The following is a 16,165-nucleotide window of genomic DNA, read 5'->3' on the forward strand; positions in this document are numbered from 1 at the left end:
CCCAACACATATACTTACAATCCACTTTACAGATGAGGAAACTGAGTCCCTGTCCGTGGACATGGGTAGGCAAAATGCCAGTGCTTGCATTAAGGAGAAATGGGAAGGCTGTGTATCTAAATCTGAACAGGGGTTTTATATGGGTGTTGAGTTTGGGACTACCGGTCCCAATTTTTTTTCTTTACTGGGCTTTCTGTATTTTAAATGCTTCCTGTAATAGGCATATATTACTTTTGCAATTTAAAAAATGGTTGATTTAAAACCCACTGTGAATGACATGCCAGTTGATTGAATTGTATGGATAGTGGGCTTTCTCCTTAGTGGCCCTCAAGGAACTCACTTTGGAAGAATAACTAAAGTCCAGGCTGCAGTGAATCTCTATCTCCTTCCCAGTTTCTGTGCATTAGTGACTGACTATGGAACTTTCTCCCCTTGTGTCTCCCACTCCTCCCCTAAACACTTAGAGTTTTTGGCCACTTCAGCCTCCGCTCCGAATGGCAATTGGTGAAAGTGGACTACAAATCTATCTTCAGCCGGCATTGCACCAAGGAGGACTATCAGACCTGGCACCTGCTCAATCAGGTACACACCCCAGGGAGTTGGAGTGCTGGCTTTGAGGAGGAGGAGCTAGTGCAAGCCCGATTGGGTCTTATCTGAGCCTTCCTATTTAGGGGAGGAAGGTAGTGGGTCATCTGAGGATGTGGGTGTGGATTTGGAGAAAAGGGTGAAACACACTCAGGTCCAGTAGGGCCAGATGATATTTAGGACTATCTCGTACCCTGGGATCCTATCTACTAATTGAGGTCACTGAGCTGCCTGGGGGAAAGGTGTTGATGATAACCTGGGATTTTAGCTCTATCCATGGAGAGATGAGCTTTTTACAGCTAGAAGGCCTCCAAGAGTTGCTCATTTTATCTGCCAATGTGGAGGGCGAGAGCATTTCTCAGACTAGCCTGAAATAAGGGACCCAGAGCACTGGGAACAGGTCCACTGAGAAAAGGTGTCAGGGTGGGTAGGTCTAGCAATGGTAGATATTTACTGCTGTGAGAAATAGGCAGACTTCTGCTCCAGAACCACTGGGTCCTTGTAATTTGTATCAACTCCTCCTTTCTTTGTTCTTGACTGGGAATTAAGATTTGGGCATGGTCGTTTATCATAGAGAAGGAACATTTTGGGTCAACTTCAATTTCCCTCTGAAGACAATGTGAAAAATGTGCCAGAAATGGGCTCCTTTCCACTAGAATTGCTACTGAAGCCATTTGGGCAAATGTACCTGGTGGTCTGCAAAGATGCCTGGAGTCCTTACATTCTCTATGGAGGTGGAGCAGAAACGGGATGATGTAGACATCACTGGCTTGGGTGGGTGGAGGGTAGAAGTGGGCCCACCTTCCATAATGTTCCTTTTATGTGAGTAAAAGATTAGCACTTTTATTCTTGAAACTCCTGGATCATTACTGAGAATGAGACTGCTACATAAAGTACCTAAATGAGAATGAACAGGCTAATGCTTCTTGTTGACAACTGGTTTATTTCACCACCTTTTTGTTTTTCTGTCTCTCACACTATGGAATTTCTCTCTAAGGGAGAGCCTTGTGTCATGGGAGAAAGGAAAATATTCAAGAAACGTAAGCCAGGAGCTCAGTGTGCCCTGGGCCGAGACCACTCAGGATCAGTGGTCTCAGAACCCTGTGTCTGTGCCAATTGGGACTTCGAGTGGTGAGTTGTTTGGCATTTCATTACCAATTCCAACCAGGTCTTCACCTGTCTGTGGGGTGGGGTGGGGTGAAGATGAAGTTAGGAGAGGAAGCATGACCCAGAGATAGGAGGTGTATCTGCTGGCCTGTGGGCCCAACCATCCCAGTTACTGGGCCAGATGGGAAGTCTGCATTCCTGGAAGGAGGACAGGCTGAGGCATTTTCACAGAGAGAGTCACTGCTCTATCAGAGCAGCATCTCTCAGGGGGCTTCTTCTCATCTACACTGAGCAGCTGTATTGGAAACTACTGGAGAAGTTGTGCTGGGTATTGACAGAGGTTAGGGAGCTACTGCCTTGCTGTTGCCTCCAGCCACATGCACTCTCACTGTGCTCTTCCACGTGACCTCTCTCTTATTTCCTTTTTCTCCCCCTAATAATAGCAATGGAGAACAACCTTAAATCTCACTTAATGAAATTCAAATGTCACCTATAGACAATTACTCCCAAATTTCCGAATATTTACCTCTAGCCCTGGCCTCCCCCTTCTCTTGGTTGGACACATATGTGTCTGGCTATCTACTCAGCATTCATCTCCTCTTGATTCACTGTCAGGGATATCAAACTTAAGGCAGCCAAAGCAAAGCTTTTCTTGAATCCCCTTCATTGGAAGGAGTCCTTGCCCAGTTTTTCTAATTTCAATAAAACACACAGCTATCCACTCAGTTGCCAGAAGGGTTTGGTTTCTCCTTTTCTTTCACTGTCAGATCCAGGCCATCTGCAAGTCCTTGCAGTTTCTACCCTCAAAACACATTCTAAGTCAAATCACTTCTTTCCATCTCTCAGCTGTCTGTATCACTCCAGGAATCGAACTCTCTCCACGTCCACCCTTGTCACTTAAAATTCATTCTCCTCACAGCAACCGAGATGGTATTTTAAAAACTCAAACCGTATCTTATCACTACTACACTTAGAATACTCCAATATCTTCCCCCTCACTTAAAATCTAATCTTCTTTCCTTAGTTTCCTCCATTGTAGGTGATTTAGCCCTGCAATTACCTTTATGTAGAAATTCCTTACTGTTCTGACCTCATTCACTGTATTGCAACCGCATTACCACCTCCTGCACCTTTATTAATCCTGGCTCATTCCTAGCAGAGGGAGCAGAAAATGCAAGAATTTCTTCCAAATCATAGTATGGCCGGCACCTTTGAGTCACTCATGTCTCAGCAAAAATATCAGCTTCTTAGAAATGCCTTCTGAGACCACCTAATCTCACCTGTACCCTGGCACAGTCTAGTATATCCCTGTTTTATTATCTCCTTAGTATTAATTGCCGTACAAAATGAACATGTTTTTGATTGTTCTACTATCACCTATCTCTCCAGTAGAATGTAAGTGCTGGGAATGCAGGAGTTTTAGACTTTCTTTGTTTCTGCATCCACAGCGCCTGGCCCGCGGTAAACATTCAATAAAGAGTTGTAGCATGTTTCTGAACATTGTTCCTTTTAGGAGGGTCAAAAATCTCCCCAATTCTGGGAATGGGTACATAGCACTCCGATCCCAGCTGGATGAATTCTTCCCCTGCATCACAATAAAAAGCTAAAGTTCAATTTGATTATTTTGGTAGCCCATCTCAGCTTTGTCTTTGTTAAAAGACAAAACTAAGGGCTTGGGCATTGGCCTCTAAACTTGGGAGGGGCAGGGCAATGATGGAGCTGCATTTGGGCTTCCCTGGCATCAAATAGTCAAAGTAAGTCCAAGTGGGCACAGAGCAGCTGCCCCTGACTGGCAGCCTCACTTCTTCCAGCCTCATTTCATCCAGCTGGTTTTTTAGCTTGATTTGTACTAGAAACTATCCTTTGTTTCCCACTTTCTGCTAGGAATATAACTGGAAGCCAGAGGAGTGACTCTGCTCTCCACCTGTTCTTTATCCTTAAACTCATACCTAGGAAAGCATGGCTTCAGTGAAATTCATGAAAATGAGATATACTAAATGTAATTTAAGTTTGACTAGCAGAGTCCTTTCTGTGACCATTTTGAGCCCTTGGCAACAAAGTATATTTTCACATTGTGAAAAATATTTTCAATTATTAATCACAATTAAGCAAAAATAGTCACAGCAATGAGTGCAGTAGGCCACTCAAAATTATGGCTTGTGACATATTGATGTCAACCGGAATATTCAGAATATTAATTTTAGGCTTCCTTGTGTCCTTCTGCAGACTAACTCCATTGAGGCACCCTGTCTTTGAATTTGTCACGATACATATTCTCCTGTGTCTCTGTGTGCCATAATAGACCCTCACCCATTGTTGGGTAGCATCACAAGTGAGAAGAAATAAGAACTGTAAAATATTTTCTCATCAGTAATTCCATTAACATTTACTGATCTGGGCAAAAATTCTAGCACTGATAGTCACAGTTTTTGACCTTGGCAAGTTTTCTTAATCTTTGTGACTTCATCTCTATAGCTGCAAAATAAAAATACATGACATCTACCTCATTGGGTCCTAAGGAAGAATAAATGAATTCATATATTAATCTACATCATTAATATAGATAAGGCATTTATCCTACTGATGTATAACATAGAAATACAGCATAGGCTAGCTATTGCTGCTGCTGTTGCTGCTGTTGTTATTCTTACACCCTAGGATTAAGTGGTCCCTATGGTATTTTTGGAAGTAAACCAAAGCTTATACATCCAAATAAGCACTGTTTTCAGAGTAGGATCTTGGGGTCTGATCCATTTACTTCAGTACTGGTGGCATTGCTCAAAGTATTTCTGAACCCTTCTTTAGGGAGTGCTGTCAGAATCCATCTATAAGTAAAGCACGGTGGGAGAGGTGAGGGGGAGCCTTTACACAGCCTTCTGTGGTTCTCATACTTGCACTGGTAGAGGTACCATGTGGATCCAAGACGCTGTAATGTCAGGATCTTTATTATTGCCTTTTAATGAGAAGAAACATCTTGGATATAGGTTACTTGATCAAGGTTACATCCCTGGGAGAGAATGAGCTGGGGTTCAAGTGCAGATTTAGTTCAATTCCACATTCTCTCCTCTACACCCTGCCATTTCTCAAGAAATCAAACAAGTCTTTATTATTTTAGATTCATTTTGCTTCAGAAAAAAATAAAGTTTCCAAGTTTACTTACTCTAAAATTAAAACTCGTCCCCAAAGGACTTGGGTTTACTGCTGTTGATGAAATATAAGGTAGAATGTTTCCTCAACACTAAAACAATTTCCGATGAAGTAGTTTTGACCATTGGTACTAGAATCATAATAGGTGTATGATCTCCAAAAATATTTTATAGAATTTTTTTGGATATATAATGTGGTGTATGTTTGCATTTTTATAGCCAATCACACCTCATATTAAAAAGAATATAGAGAACCACTTGAGTAAAGTAGAGAAGTAGACAAGGCCAGATGCTCAGTTTGTGGTCATAATCTCAGAACACAAACAAAAAAAAAACTCACACGACCTATAAAGTTTTTTTTTACTACTACTGAGTAGGGGAGAAGTTGTTTTTGATTACTGAAATTTCTGAATTATTTACAGTGATTTTTTGGGGGACAATGAGACTGAATATTTGAAATTGTCTTCTTGTTTTTAAGTTAACTTCAATAAGCATAGTGATTTGTTAAAAGATACAGTTTTTCCAACAAATACAGTTTGTCTGTTTGCTGGTCTTTAATGCTAATGCTAGAAATCAGCATACGGCATATAGCCTTGTCCCCTTCTCAATGGTCCTCTCTAGCAGGAAGTATTATTAGCTAAGGCATCTGAAATACCCAGTGCAGTTAGTACCAGTGATTATCATGCACAGTCCATTTAGATGTTTCCCTAGGCCAAATCAGGGCAGGTTCATTTGATTGATCTAGGAAAAGTTCAAGCCTCAGAGACAGCAGAGAGAGGGTATCACCTAGTTCAATCAGTTTGGGAGGGAAGAGTAAAGGCTGGGAAGGATGAATTAAATGTCTTCACTTTGGTGGGAGAATTGAGGAATGCAACCTGGATTCACAGAGGGCAGATATTTTCTACCTCTGTCCCTCTTCTGCAAGAAAAGAGGAGGTTTTCTAGAATCTCAGAACATTTATTTGTAGCAAAACATTCACTTCCACAACTTTCTCCAGAGCGAGTATCAGTAATAAGTATGAATTCTGCATAAAGAGTGATGTTTCAACATAAGAGCCTCATAAATCCACCAGCCTCAAGCGAACCCTAGAGAGCCACTTTGCAGCAACCTCCATCATGGCGCTGGAGAAGGACCAGGAACAAATCCTTATTGAGAGTAAAGGTTGTTAGAGACCAGCAGGCAGTCAGAAAAGGTGCAAGAGGGGGCTCCTCTAAAGTCACACGAGGGCTCTTGAGAGGGAGTAGCCCTCCAGGAGACCTGAATTCACTTGTTCAGTGAGAAACCAGGTTGAACCAGAGATTATTATGCCCAGGAGTTCTTTTCTTTCACTCATTCATCTAACTTCTCACTCGACAAAAACTTTACTGAGCCCCTACTATGTAAGCAGATGTTTTACCACATCTGTGAGATGAATTATCTTAATCTTCTCAATGGACTCCCAGAAGGAGAGTCTGCTATTACAGACATTTTACAGATAAAGGAATGGAACACAGAGATGTTAAGTAATTCACTCAGGATAATATTATTCTGACTTCAGAGTCCTGAGTCTTAGTATGTATTACTGGCTACCTCCATGTCCCATATGGCACTACATCCACAAAGCAAGTTTATTGAGTGGTGATGTAGAAGACAGGGGAGGAGATTTGGGGGTGTCACAGCACATACATTCAGATGTATCCGAAGTACATTAATCTAGTGGTTCCCCAGAGTAAGCTTGAGTACTCTGCCTATGGAGCACAAGCAAGGATGTGTTTCCGCAGTGGACAAGTCAGAGGATAAACAAGACAATAAACAACATTGTTATTTACAAAATATACAAAATTTATAAAATATACAAAAGAGTTATTGCACTAAAAGAAGGCATAGCAGAAAATAATGAGTATAATCAAATGCTGAATTTTATGGTCCAAAGCTATCATAGTCACATGTGGTTATTTGAGTTAAAATGAAATAAAAAATGTTATTCCTTCATTGCACTAGTTAGGGGCTACCATATTAGCTTAATATAAAATATTTCTCTTATCATAGAAAGTTCTATTGAACAGCACTGGTTCTGACTGTATGTGCTATAGATACACAAAACAAAGAGAGCAAAAAGATCACTGTGAACTGAAGTAATCATGGAAGGCTTCCTGCAGGAGGTAGTGGTGGGACTATGTAGACTTCCTGCTGAGGAAGAAAAGGAAAATAGGCAGTACTTCAAAGAAATAAATAACAGACTAAGAAAATATAAACCTAAAGAAAACATTAGATTAGGAGAAATATTTGAGGAATGATTGTTGGATTTTCCAAGCATTTTCTGAAATAGTTGGGATATAATTGTAATTTTTCTTTGAGACTGTATTTGGGCTTATGTCTTAGCTAAATGATGATGTTAATGATTAATCCATTGTTTTTGTTGCTGTTGGGCCTGCTTGTGTTTGTTGAGTGCTCACTCCATGCCTACCAAGAACCTCTATCTGCCTAATCCCAAACCTACCATGCTATCCTGCCTGCTGAAGTGGAACAGGGTGCCTGTAGATCACTAGTACTGGAATCTCAACTGGCAGATGGGAGGATGGAGAAATGGGAATCAGGGAGGCTGTGATATGGCTATGAGTGGTCTGAGAGCCCCTGCAGCTTGTCTGGAAGAGACCATGACTTCTTGGTTAGCTCCAAGAGTCTCAGAATGTCATTCCTGGGGACTAGGGCCCTCCTTAATGAGCCAGTGGGTGCCCTATGGGATTGGACTCATGCTGAACAGGGATCAGGAGTCTCCATTATCACCTCTGCCATTGTCAGCTGTGTACAATCTTTGGCAAAGTCATTTCTCCTCTTTTTGCTTTTCTTTTCCAGTCTACCAACTTAGGAGACTGGATCCAAGAATAAAAGTATCCCTTCCTATTTTGGCATGCAGAGGTTTATTATTATTATTATTATTATTATTATTATTATTATTATTATCATTATTTCTAAACTGTCCTGGTGGCTATCCCTCCTTTAGAATCTAAGCCTTTTCCCTGGATGGGATTTGGAAGACATACAGGTTCCCGGAAATGAAAAAGTTTTAGAACTTCTAAAGCTGTTATAGTTGAGAAAGACATAGAGGTGACTTATTTCTTGAAGGAAAATGTGTGTGTGTTTGCAGAATCTGCAGCAGTAGACTTCCCCGAGGCAAATCAAACTTTCTGGTGCATTCTGTCCAAACCTCACAATTCAACAGAAAAACGCCTTTCCCCAGGAAGCTGGAGAAACAGCTGGAGCTGCTTGTTTTTCTAAATCATGCAGACTTCGGAGCTGGGAAGGAGGTTGGGCTGTATGAGATATTTTAATATACATTTAGGAGAAATTAATGAAGAAGTCCACAGCTTGGAGGCAGCCAGTTTCCACTAGTGTTGTTAAATATTAATGAAATTCTTTTACTCTTTGGGGCAAAGCAACATGCCTGGTGCACCTTTTAAAATTACTGCATTGCTGACAGGTAGCAGAGCTGAACAGAACTGCTAAACACGGTTATATTTAGCAAAGACCATTAAGATGTTTCTTTCATTCTTAAAATTGCTTGAGAGAGAGCACCCTTCCTTCATAGATTACCAGTAATCCCTAGGGTTAGTAGGACATTCAATAGATTTACCTAAGAAAACAACTGGAGATTTTTTGATAAGTAGTAAGGATACACCACAGCCCAATATTTCCACAGATAAAAAATGCTTAGAAATAAGTAATTCAGGCCAGGAACATGGGCTCACGCCTATAATCCCAGTACTTTGGGAGGCTGAGGTGGGCAGATCACTTGAGGTCAGGAGTTTGAGACCAGCCTGGCCAAACGGCAAAACCCCGTCTCTACTAAAAATACAAAAATTAACCGGGCATAGTGGTGGGTGCCTGTAATCCCAGCTACTCTGGAGGCTGAGGCAGGAGAATCACTTGAACCTGGGAGGCGGAGGTTTCAGTGAGCTGAGATCGCGTCACTGCACTCCAGCCTGGGTGACAGAGTGAGACTCTGTCTCAGAGAGGAAAAAAAAAAAAAGAGAAATAAGAGATCCAGTGGTGTACTTGTAAATATTTAACTGCTGGCTCTCTGGGAACTAACAAATTAATACTCCCTGATTAATGGTATCTGCTGATCATCATACATATTCCCATCATGGCAGATTTCAAACTACCAACCTGACATGAGTGAACGCAGAACTGGAGAGAGATAGCTAGTACCACAACATTATATAATATTCCCGCCATACAGATACGTGGATGTAAAGCACCTCAATAGCATGGACAATAGAATGATAGAATATTTTTATATAATATATATTATATATAATAATAAAATATAGCAATCAAGAATGTATGCTTTAAGTATTATCTTTGTAATATAATTTATGTAATTGAAATTTCATACAGTTTCATTTTTAATAGTGGCTTTAACAACCATTAATTAGCTTGCAAAATTTCTGAGATGTTAACTGTGAGCTCTCATGGGTTACTACAAGCTGGCACAACACTGAGTCCATACGAACTGTCAGACTGAGATCTCCAGTAGTTAATCAGAAGCCTTGACCAAAACATTTACTTGGCAGAAGTGTCTGTTTCTCCTTCCTTCTTTCCAGCTTCATTTAAACATGCCAATATAAGACTGATCTCAAGTTCCACCTTTCTATGTAGAAATCCATGATTCATGTCACATTAACTCCACAGGAATCTATTGGGCACTTGGGGCTACTCTCTGCAGTCCACATTGTAGCATCAGTTATGGGCCCACAGTCTTCCTGCAGAGATAGATGTAATGCAATCATGTAATGCAATGGGATAATTTTTTTTTCTTTTGAGTCGGAGTTTCGCTCTTGTTGCCCAGGCTGGAGTGCAGTGGTGCGGTCTTGGTTCACTGTAACTTCCACCTCCTGGGTTCAAGCTATTCTCCTTCCAAGCCTCCCAAGTAGCTGGGATTACAGGCTCCTGCCACCATGCCTGGTGAATTTTTGTGTATTTTTAGTAGAGATGGGGTTTCACCATGTTGGCCAGGCTGGTCTCAAACTCCTGACCTCAGATGATCCACCCGTCTCGGCCTCCCAAAGTACTGGGATTACAGGTGTGAACCACTGTGCCCAGCTGCAACTGCTTTCTAATGTAATTGGAATTCATTTACCCAATAAATATTTAATGCCTGAAATGTCCTAGGTACAGTTCTAAATTCATATTGGCCAAAAACAAACAAACAAACAAAAACTGAAAATTATCCCTGCTCTTTTGTAGCTTCCACTTATAGTTACCAACAGGTTATGACCCCAGAGATTTTGTCTGGGGAAGCAGCAATGGCCTTCTATGACCTAGATATTAAAGAAGGATAAGTAGGAAACTACCAAACATAGAAAAAAGTGGAATGCTTCAAGCCTGAGGGATTACATATAGAAAGATAAAGAGGGTTGAAAAGGCTGGCTAGAAGTGTTCAGTTAAGAGTTTGATGAGAAGATAGGTAAGAAGGTGGGGTGGGGTCAGACTCGGAAGATATTGTGTACGATCTCATTAATCAATTGGTTCTTCTTAGCTCTGCTGTTTAGTGCTGTGTTGCATACGGTTTTATTCTGTTCTTTAGTCATGTTTGGGGTATGCTGTATCTCTCTCCCCCAAAGACTGAAAACCCTTTGAGGACAGGGATTGTCACACCTTTTTAAGTTTTTATTATTATTATTATTTTACAGGGCAGGGCACATAGTGAGTTGTAAATAGATGTGGAATTAAATTTAAATTTTTAGTCCCCTCTCCCCTTCATTCCTATTGTAGATATACACACAGAAAATTTGCCTCTGTTTTCATTGGACTGCCACAAAATCTTGGCTCAAAGAATATACAGGAAGCAGAAAAAGAAAGGAGTTGTGGGTTCTGAGAAAGCAACTTCTTTTCTGCTGCTTCATGTTTTATTAACACTTAATGGATTAATATTTATATGTTCCATTTATTTTGCCCCATCAGTGGGTTTCAGAAAACCCTAAGATGCTTAACTTAGAAACATGAATTCAGCCAAGTGAAGCTACCCTCAATGATCTCTGGTTGGCTACAAGAGCAATAATACCTTCTACCTACTTTATTGTTCTTCTACTTTGACATTTACACACCCAGGAGTCTTCTGAAACTCCAAGAAGTAGGGAAGCACTGTTTGGACTTCAGATAGGGGACCTCCTTTTCTACACTGCTCTGTTACTTTCCCATTTTGCGTCAGGGAGAAGAGGGGAAAGAAATAGTAGCGGACTTTCTTTCTTCATTTTATTATGGCTAGGATTTTAAAGAAACACACAAAAAGAGCTACAGTGTAGTTTTATTTTATTTTTAGGGAAATAGGGGCCTTTGTTTTATCTCGTCAGGAAAAGTTTGAATGGCTCTATGTGTCCATGTGAATGGACATGTATATACTTGTTTCAGAGAGGGTGAGTCATTGTCTTTGTTGTCATGTACTTATTTCAATAATTCTACTGTGACTTAAAATGTACTTTTAACAGCATCCTCCGCATTTACTCCCAAGCCAATGTACCTGCCACATTATTTATATCAATACCTTTTTAAACCTAGAATTTCTATTTGCTAAGTTGCTATTTTGTTCTGTTGACTGGACTCCAAATGATATGGAATTATTTATAAAGCTAAAAGTTCATTTTCAAAATATGAATATTTGCCCTCACTGGGGATATTTAAAACAATGTGTTATGACTTTCTGGATGGCAATAGGGACATGTATATGTTTGTGTGTGCCTGCAGTTATTTTAGCGTTTGTACATATATACTACTATGCAATATTCATTTTCCTGACAGTGACTATGGGTATGAGAGACATGGGGAGAGCCAGTGTGTCCCAGCTTTCTGGTACAATCCAGCATCCCCATCAAAGGACTGCAGCCTTGGTCAAAGCTACCTTAACAGCACTGGGTAAGTAAAACACCTACAGGAACTCAGCTCCCTGTTTTCCTGTTTCTCTAAACTAGGACCAAAGGAAATGCATTGCTATTGAATACAATGGAGTGAAGATGGAGTCTGTTTATAACAAATGGCATTTGAGGGGAAGTGAGGAGTTCTTTAGCTGAGAGTATCTATTTGGGGAGCATCAGAAGAGATTTCTGATCAACCAGATTTCAATAACTTTGAATATTTGCTTATGATAGACCATAGTTACTGTTTTGGTTAATCCTTCTCTTCTGGAAGGTCATGTAGTCTTATTCCTTGACACTCAAGTGAATTAAATTCATACAAGTGATGCGCAGATATTACACTACTCTCTAGTGAAAGATGAGCTGAAACTCTGTGACACTGATGCTGAAAACTTAAAATGAAAATTCAAAAGTTCCATTCTAGGAATTCCTGGAATAAAAATGTCAAGGATCCCTTTCAGGAATTCTCAAATGACGTGTGTGTTTATCTCTTTGTTCATGTATTAGTTACTCTTTCGCATGCTTGAAAAACATTTTCTTGAAGATTTGTTGTCTTGCCCTTTCCTTTGCTGCCTCTCTAACCAAGAACGGATTTCACAAGTGGATGGGTGGTCTAAGACAGCACCTCTCAAATGTTAATGTGCCTATCAATCATCTGGGGATCTTTTTAAAATGCAGCTTCTGATTTGGGAGATCTGGGATGGCGGGGAAATTTTTCCTTTCTGTGAGCTCCGATGTGATGTCGATATTGCTGGTCTCTGGACCAGAGTTGTTCTGGATGCCAGTCTTAACTCTCCCAGTGGATCTTCTGTCATCTCAGTCAAGTTATTCATCTTCTTGATGCTTTTGTCATAGCTAGTTGTAACATAATCAGTTAGGTAGATAGGTTGAGTACTATCTACCTAACTGATGTCAACAAAGGAAAAAATATGATGAAAAAGAAGTGCTGACTGGTCTGAGATACTCTGAAATGCATGCCAACTATTTAGTTCTGGGAGGGCTATTCCTGGAGCCTGAGCTAAGGCTCAAGGATCTTTGCTGTTATTTAATTGTAGGAGTCTAGTTTAGGGACTTAAGGCATTCAAGTTGCAGATCGAACAGCATGAAGTTAAAGAGATTGTGGTGTCAGAGAACAAAGTGCCAGGAAGTTTGAGGAAAGGGAGTATTATGTGCACGAGTTATTAGCTGGGCCACCAATTTCCCAGTCAGGGCCTAAGCTGAATGTGATTGCAGGTTAAAACAGAATTATAAAAGAATTGAATTAAAGCATTTCATAGGATCATGTGACATGTGTAGGTAGACCACATTTTAAGCAACTTAGGTATGCCAAAATCCCAAATAGCTCACAAAATAATTCAGGAGAATGAAAAGGAATGGCAATTAAAAAAAAAAGAAAACAAATATGCTACAGATGTCTACCAATACCTCCAGATTGTGTAAATGTTGGCTTATGTTTACAAATCATCAACCAGCTTGAGTTAATGGCCAATTGAGGCTGAAAAAGAAGAGTAGATGATATCAAGTTTGTGTTAGGACATGGTACCCACTGAAATACCTATCATCAGTAAAAACTGAGTGTCTTGTAACTATGCATCCTGAGAAAGTATAAATTGATTACAAATCTTGACTGTCTAGACCAGTGATGACCAAATTAACTATAATATGAGGCATATATGTAATTTCAGATTTTCTAGTAGCCACATTAAAAATGTAAAAAATAAGGTGATATTAATTTTAATAATGTTTTCTTTAACCCAAAATTTCCAAAATATTATCATTTCAACTGTCACACTAATGATATTTCAAGTGCTCAGTAGCCACAAGGTGCGCTACCATATTGGCTACCATATGGACAAGTGGTGCTATGTTAACCAGAATAACTTTAGACCCATTATAAGCTCAGTTGACAAAAAAGATGTATATATGCAAGAAAATATATCATAATTTGATCTGAGACAGTAATGACATATAACATTAGCTTAATATCCCCTGGGATCCCTGAATGGAGGTATAGTTCAGCAGTGGGGTGGCAGGGGGTACCCAGGGAAAATGTCAGGTATGATGGAAGACTAATATCATTCAAAAAGAGTTATAAATTTCTCTGTTTTTGAAACCACCATAGGAAGGCAACATAGATGGATTTGTTAATTATTCTTGACATAGTGAGTGAAAGAAGACAAAATGTAATGGGCATGTAATGGTGATGATGATGGTGATAATAATGCTGCTGGTGATGATGGTGGTGATGGTCATAGTGGTGGTGTGTTTCTTTCATGTGGTTTTTTACCAGAACATTTGTTTTTTCAGTGCAGCCTTATAGATGGTCATGTGCCTGGAAATATGCCCATCATGCAGATCAGGGTTGTAGGAAAGCTCTTGGCTTGACTTCATATGCTGGGGTTGGTGGGCAAGGAAGATGACATGGTGTCATTGTACATAATGATGTCCTTGTCACAGAAGGTCATAGTGCTTTGTCAGGTGATTTTCCCATGCCGACCTCCTCTATAAGATAATTTTACATAGTGGGATAGTGAGATTGAATAGGAGTTTCAAATCTGTGCTTCTAATCTGGAGTTTATGCTGAGTGGGAAATGAAATATTAGCAAGGAGAAAAAAAAAATGTGCTCTGAAAGAGCCCAGTGGCTCCACAGAAAGGGCTATTAGGCATTAGGGGAAGGAATGATGCCCTGGAGGAATAGGGAAGATAGGAATCAGCCTCCTGATTAATCAGAGTTAGAAAAAGTCTGATGTTCTACCTGCTTTCTGGTACAGAGAAAGCTGGAGATGGCCTCTGGGAGATAGAAACAGGTCTGTCCCTCACAAGTAGAAGCACCTGCTTTTCCCATTTCCCGAGTCCAATGAGTCTGCCTCCTCTTTTGTTGTGTGAGTCAGACATTGATTTTTCTTGTCTGGTTTAGACACTGATCCAATCTGTGGCTCACCAGGTAGGATCAATAATAACGTTTAAGGAGCTACTCTTACCAAGATGGAGGGATAGCAGGTCCTCAGCATTTGTTCAGCTTCGTAAATGACTGTCTTTTTGAGACTTGGTTTCCAGGGGCCGCTGTGTGAAGCACCTGTTTTGCTCTTGCTCTCTTACATTCCCTTTATAACACACACACACACACATACAACAGCAACAACAACACAATCAACACAAACCACTATCAATTGTCAATTCTACTTAGGTATCGGCGGATTGTGTCCAACAACTGCACAGATGGGCTAAGGGAGAAGTACACCGCCAAGGCCCAGATGTGCCCTGGAAAAGCCCCTCGGGGCCTCCATGTGGTGACGACCGATGGGCGGCTGGTGGCAGAGCAGGGGCACAATGCAACTTTCATCATCCTCATGGAGGAGGTAGGTGCTCAACTGGGTCTCTGAGGTCAGAACTCCCAACCAGACCATTCCCAGAAGGGAAGAAGAAGATCTTACATTCCCACAGACCCCTGCACCAAAGTCAATGGTGAGAAGCAGAAATTTCTGGAAAGAAGACAGACAAGGGTGAAAGAGGGCTTAGGGTATTTACTGACCCTCCTCCCTTTATCCCACAATAAAGACCCAGTCCACAGTGGGAGCCCACTTGCCTCTGGAGCATGCAGATCTGGATATATTCTTCAGGGTCTCCATTAAAGTCTGCTTTGCTGAGAGAATATTTATTACCATAAGACCATAAACTGTAAACTTGGCCAGAGGAAGGAAATGTGAATTTTATCTGTTGCTTTTAGGAGCCTCTTTTGCTTTATTCTGACCCTTAATCCCACTGATTAGAAAAGCCCACAAAGCTTTCACAAGGCCTTGAAAGTATGAGCATGAGGATGGGGAAGATTATTGAAATCCTTTAAAGTTATCTTTATAAAGAATGTTGTATTAGTTGCTTTTCTATCAGCTAGATGCTGTATTCTTTCACTTTTTTAGTGTCTTCTGAAATCTGGGCAGTAAAATCAGACTACATACATTGATTCCAGTATGGGAATATCTCTGTTGTCTGCTTCTTTTATAAGCTGTTGAATTGCTTCCTATCCTAGGGCATTTTAGGCACTCTTTGCTGAGTGGTACAGCAGGAAGGCTTGCTTGATTGACACAGCCCTCTAAATTTATATGCAAATTGCTCTGTGCTCTTGAGATCTTGGAAAGAAGGCAAAACAGGCCAGGAGTCATTTTTTTTCACAAGTATGAGCACTTCAGAAACCTTTAAAAGTCAGGAGCACACTGGACAGGGTGGTGAAGGTTCCTTATCCTGGGATGACAGATTTCTCAGCCTTCACTCACAGCAGGTGCTTGAATTAAAGGACTTTAAGATTCAGAGGAGGTCATTATCACATTTCCACTAGGGAGTTTCCAGGACCACAGCTATAAAAACCTTCTCTTGAATGGGTGTGAAGAGCCACGATCTTATCCATTTGAATTGCCTCCAGTTCATTTCCACTTTAA

At 40.5% G+C, this 16,165-nt stretch overlaps 1 protein-coding gene across 1 annotated transcript in view; it reads left to right on the forward strand.

The window, feature by feature from the left end:
• The window catches only part of SORCS3 (sortilin related VPS10 domain containing receptor 3), a 616,732-nt gene that overhangs the window by 556,394 nt on the left and 44,173 nt on the right, over positions 1-16,165 (forward strand). Inside the window, exons 15-18 of the mRNA XM_003825558.7 lie at positions 465-582; positions 1,583-1,716; positions 11,619-11,732; positions 14,920-15,091. Coding sequence (XP_003825606.2) covers positions 465-582; positions 1,583-1,716; positions 11,619-11,732; positions 14,920-15,091 — 538 coding nt within the window. The remainder of the gene's footprint in view (positions 1-464; positions 583-1,582; positions 1,717-11,618; positions 11,733-14,919; positions 15,092-16,165) is intronic.

The sequence above is a fragment of the Pan paniscus genome, chromosome 8 (genome assembly GCF_029289425.2).
Source record: "Pan paniscus chromosome 8, NHGRI_mPanPan1-v2.0_pri, whole genome shotgun sequence".
NCBI classification, from domain to species: Eukaryota; Metazoa; Chordata; class Mammalia; order Primates; family Hominidae; genus Pan; species Pan paniscus.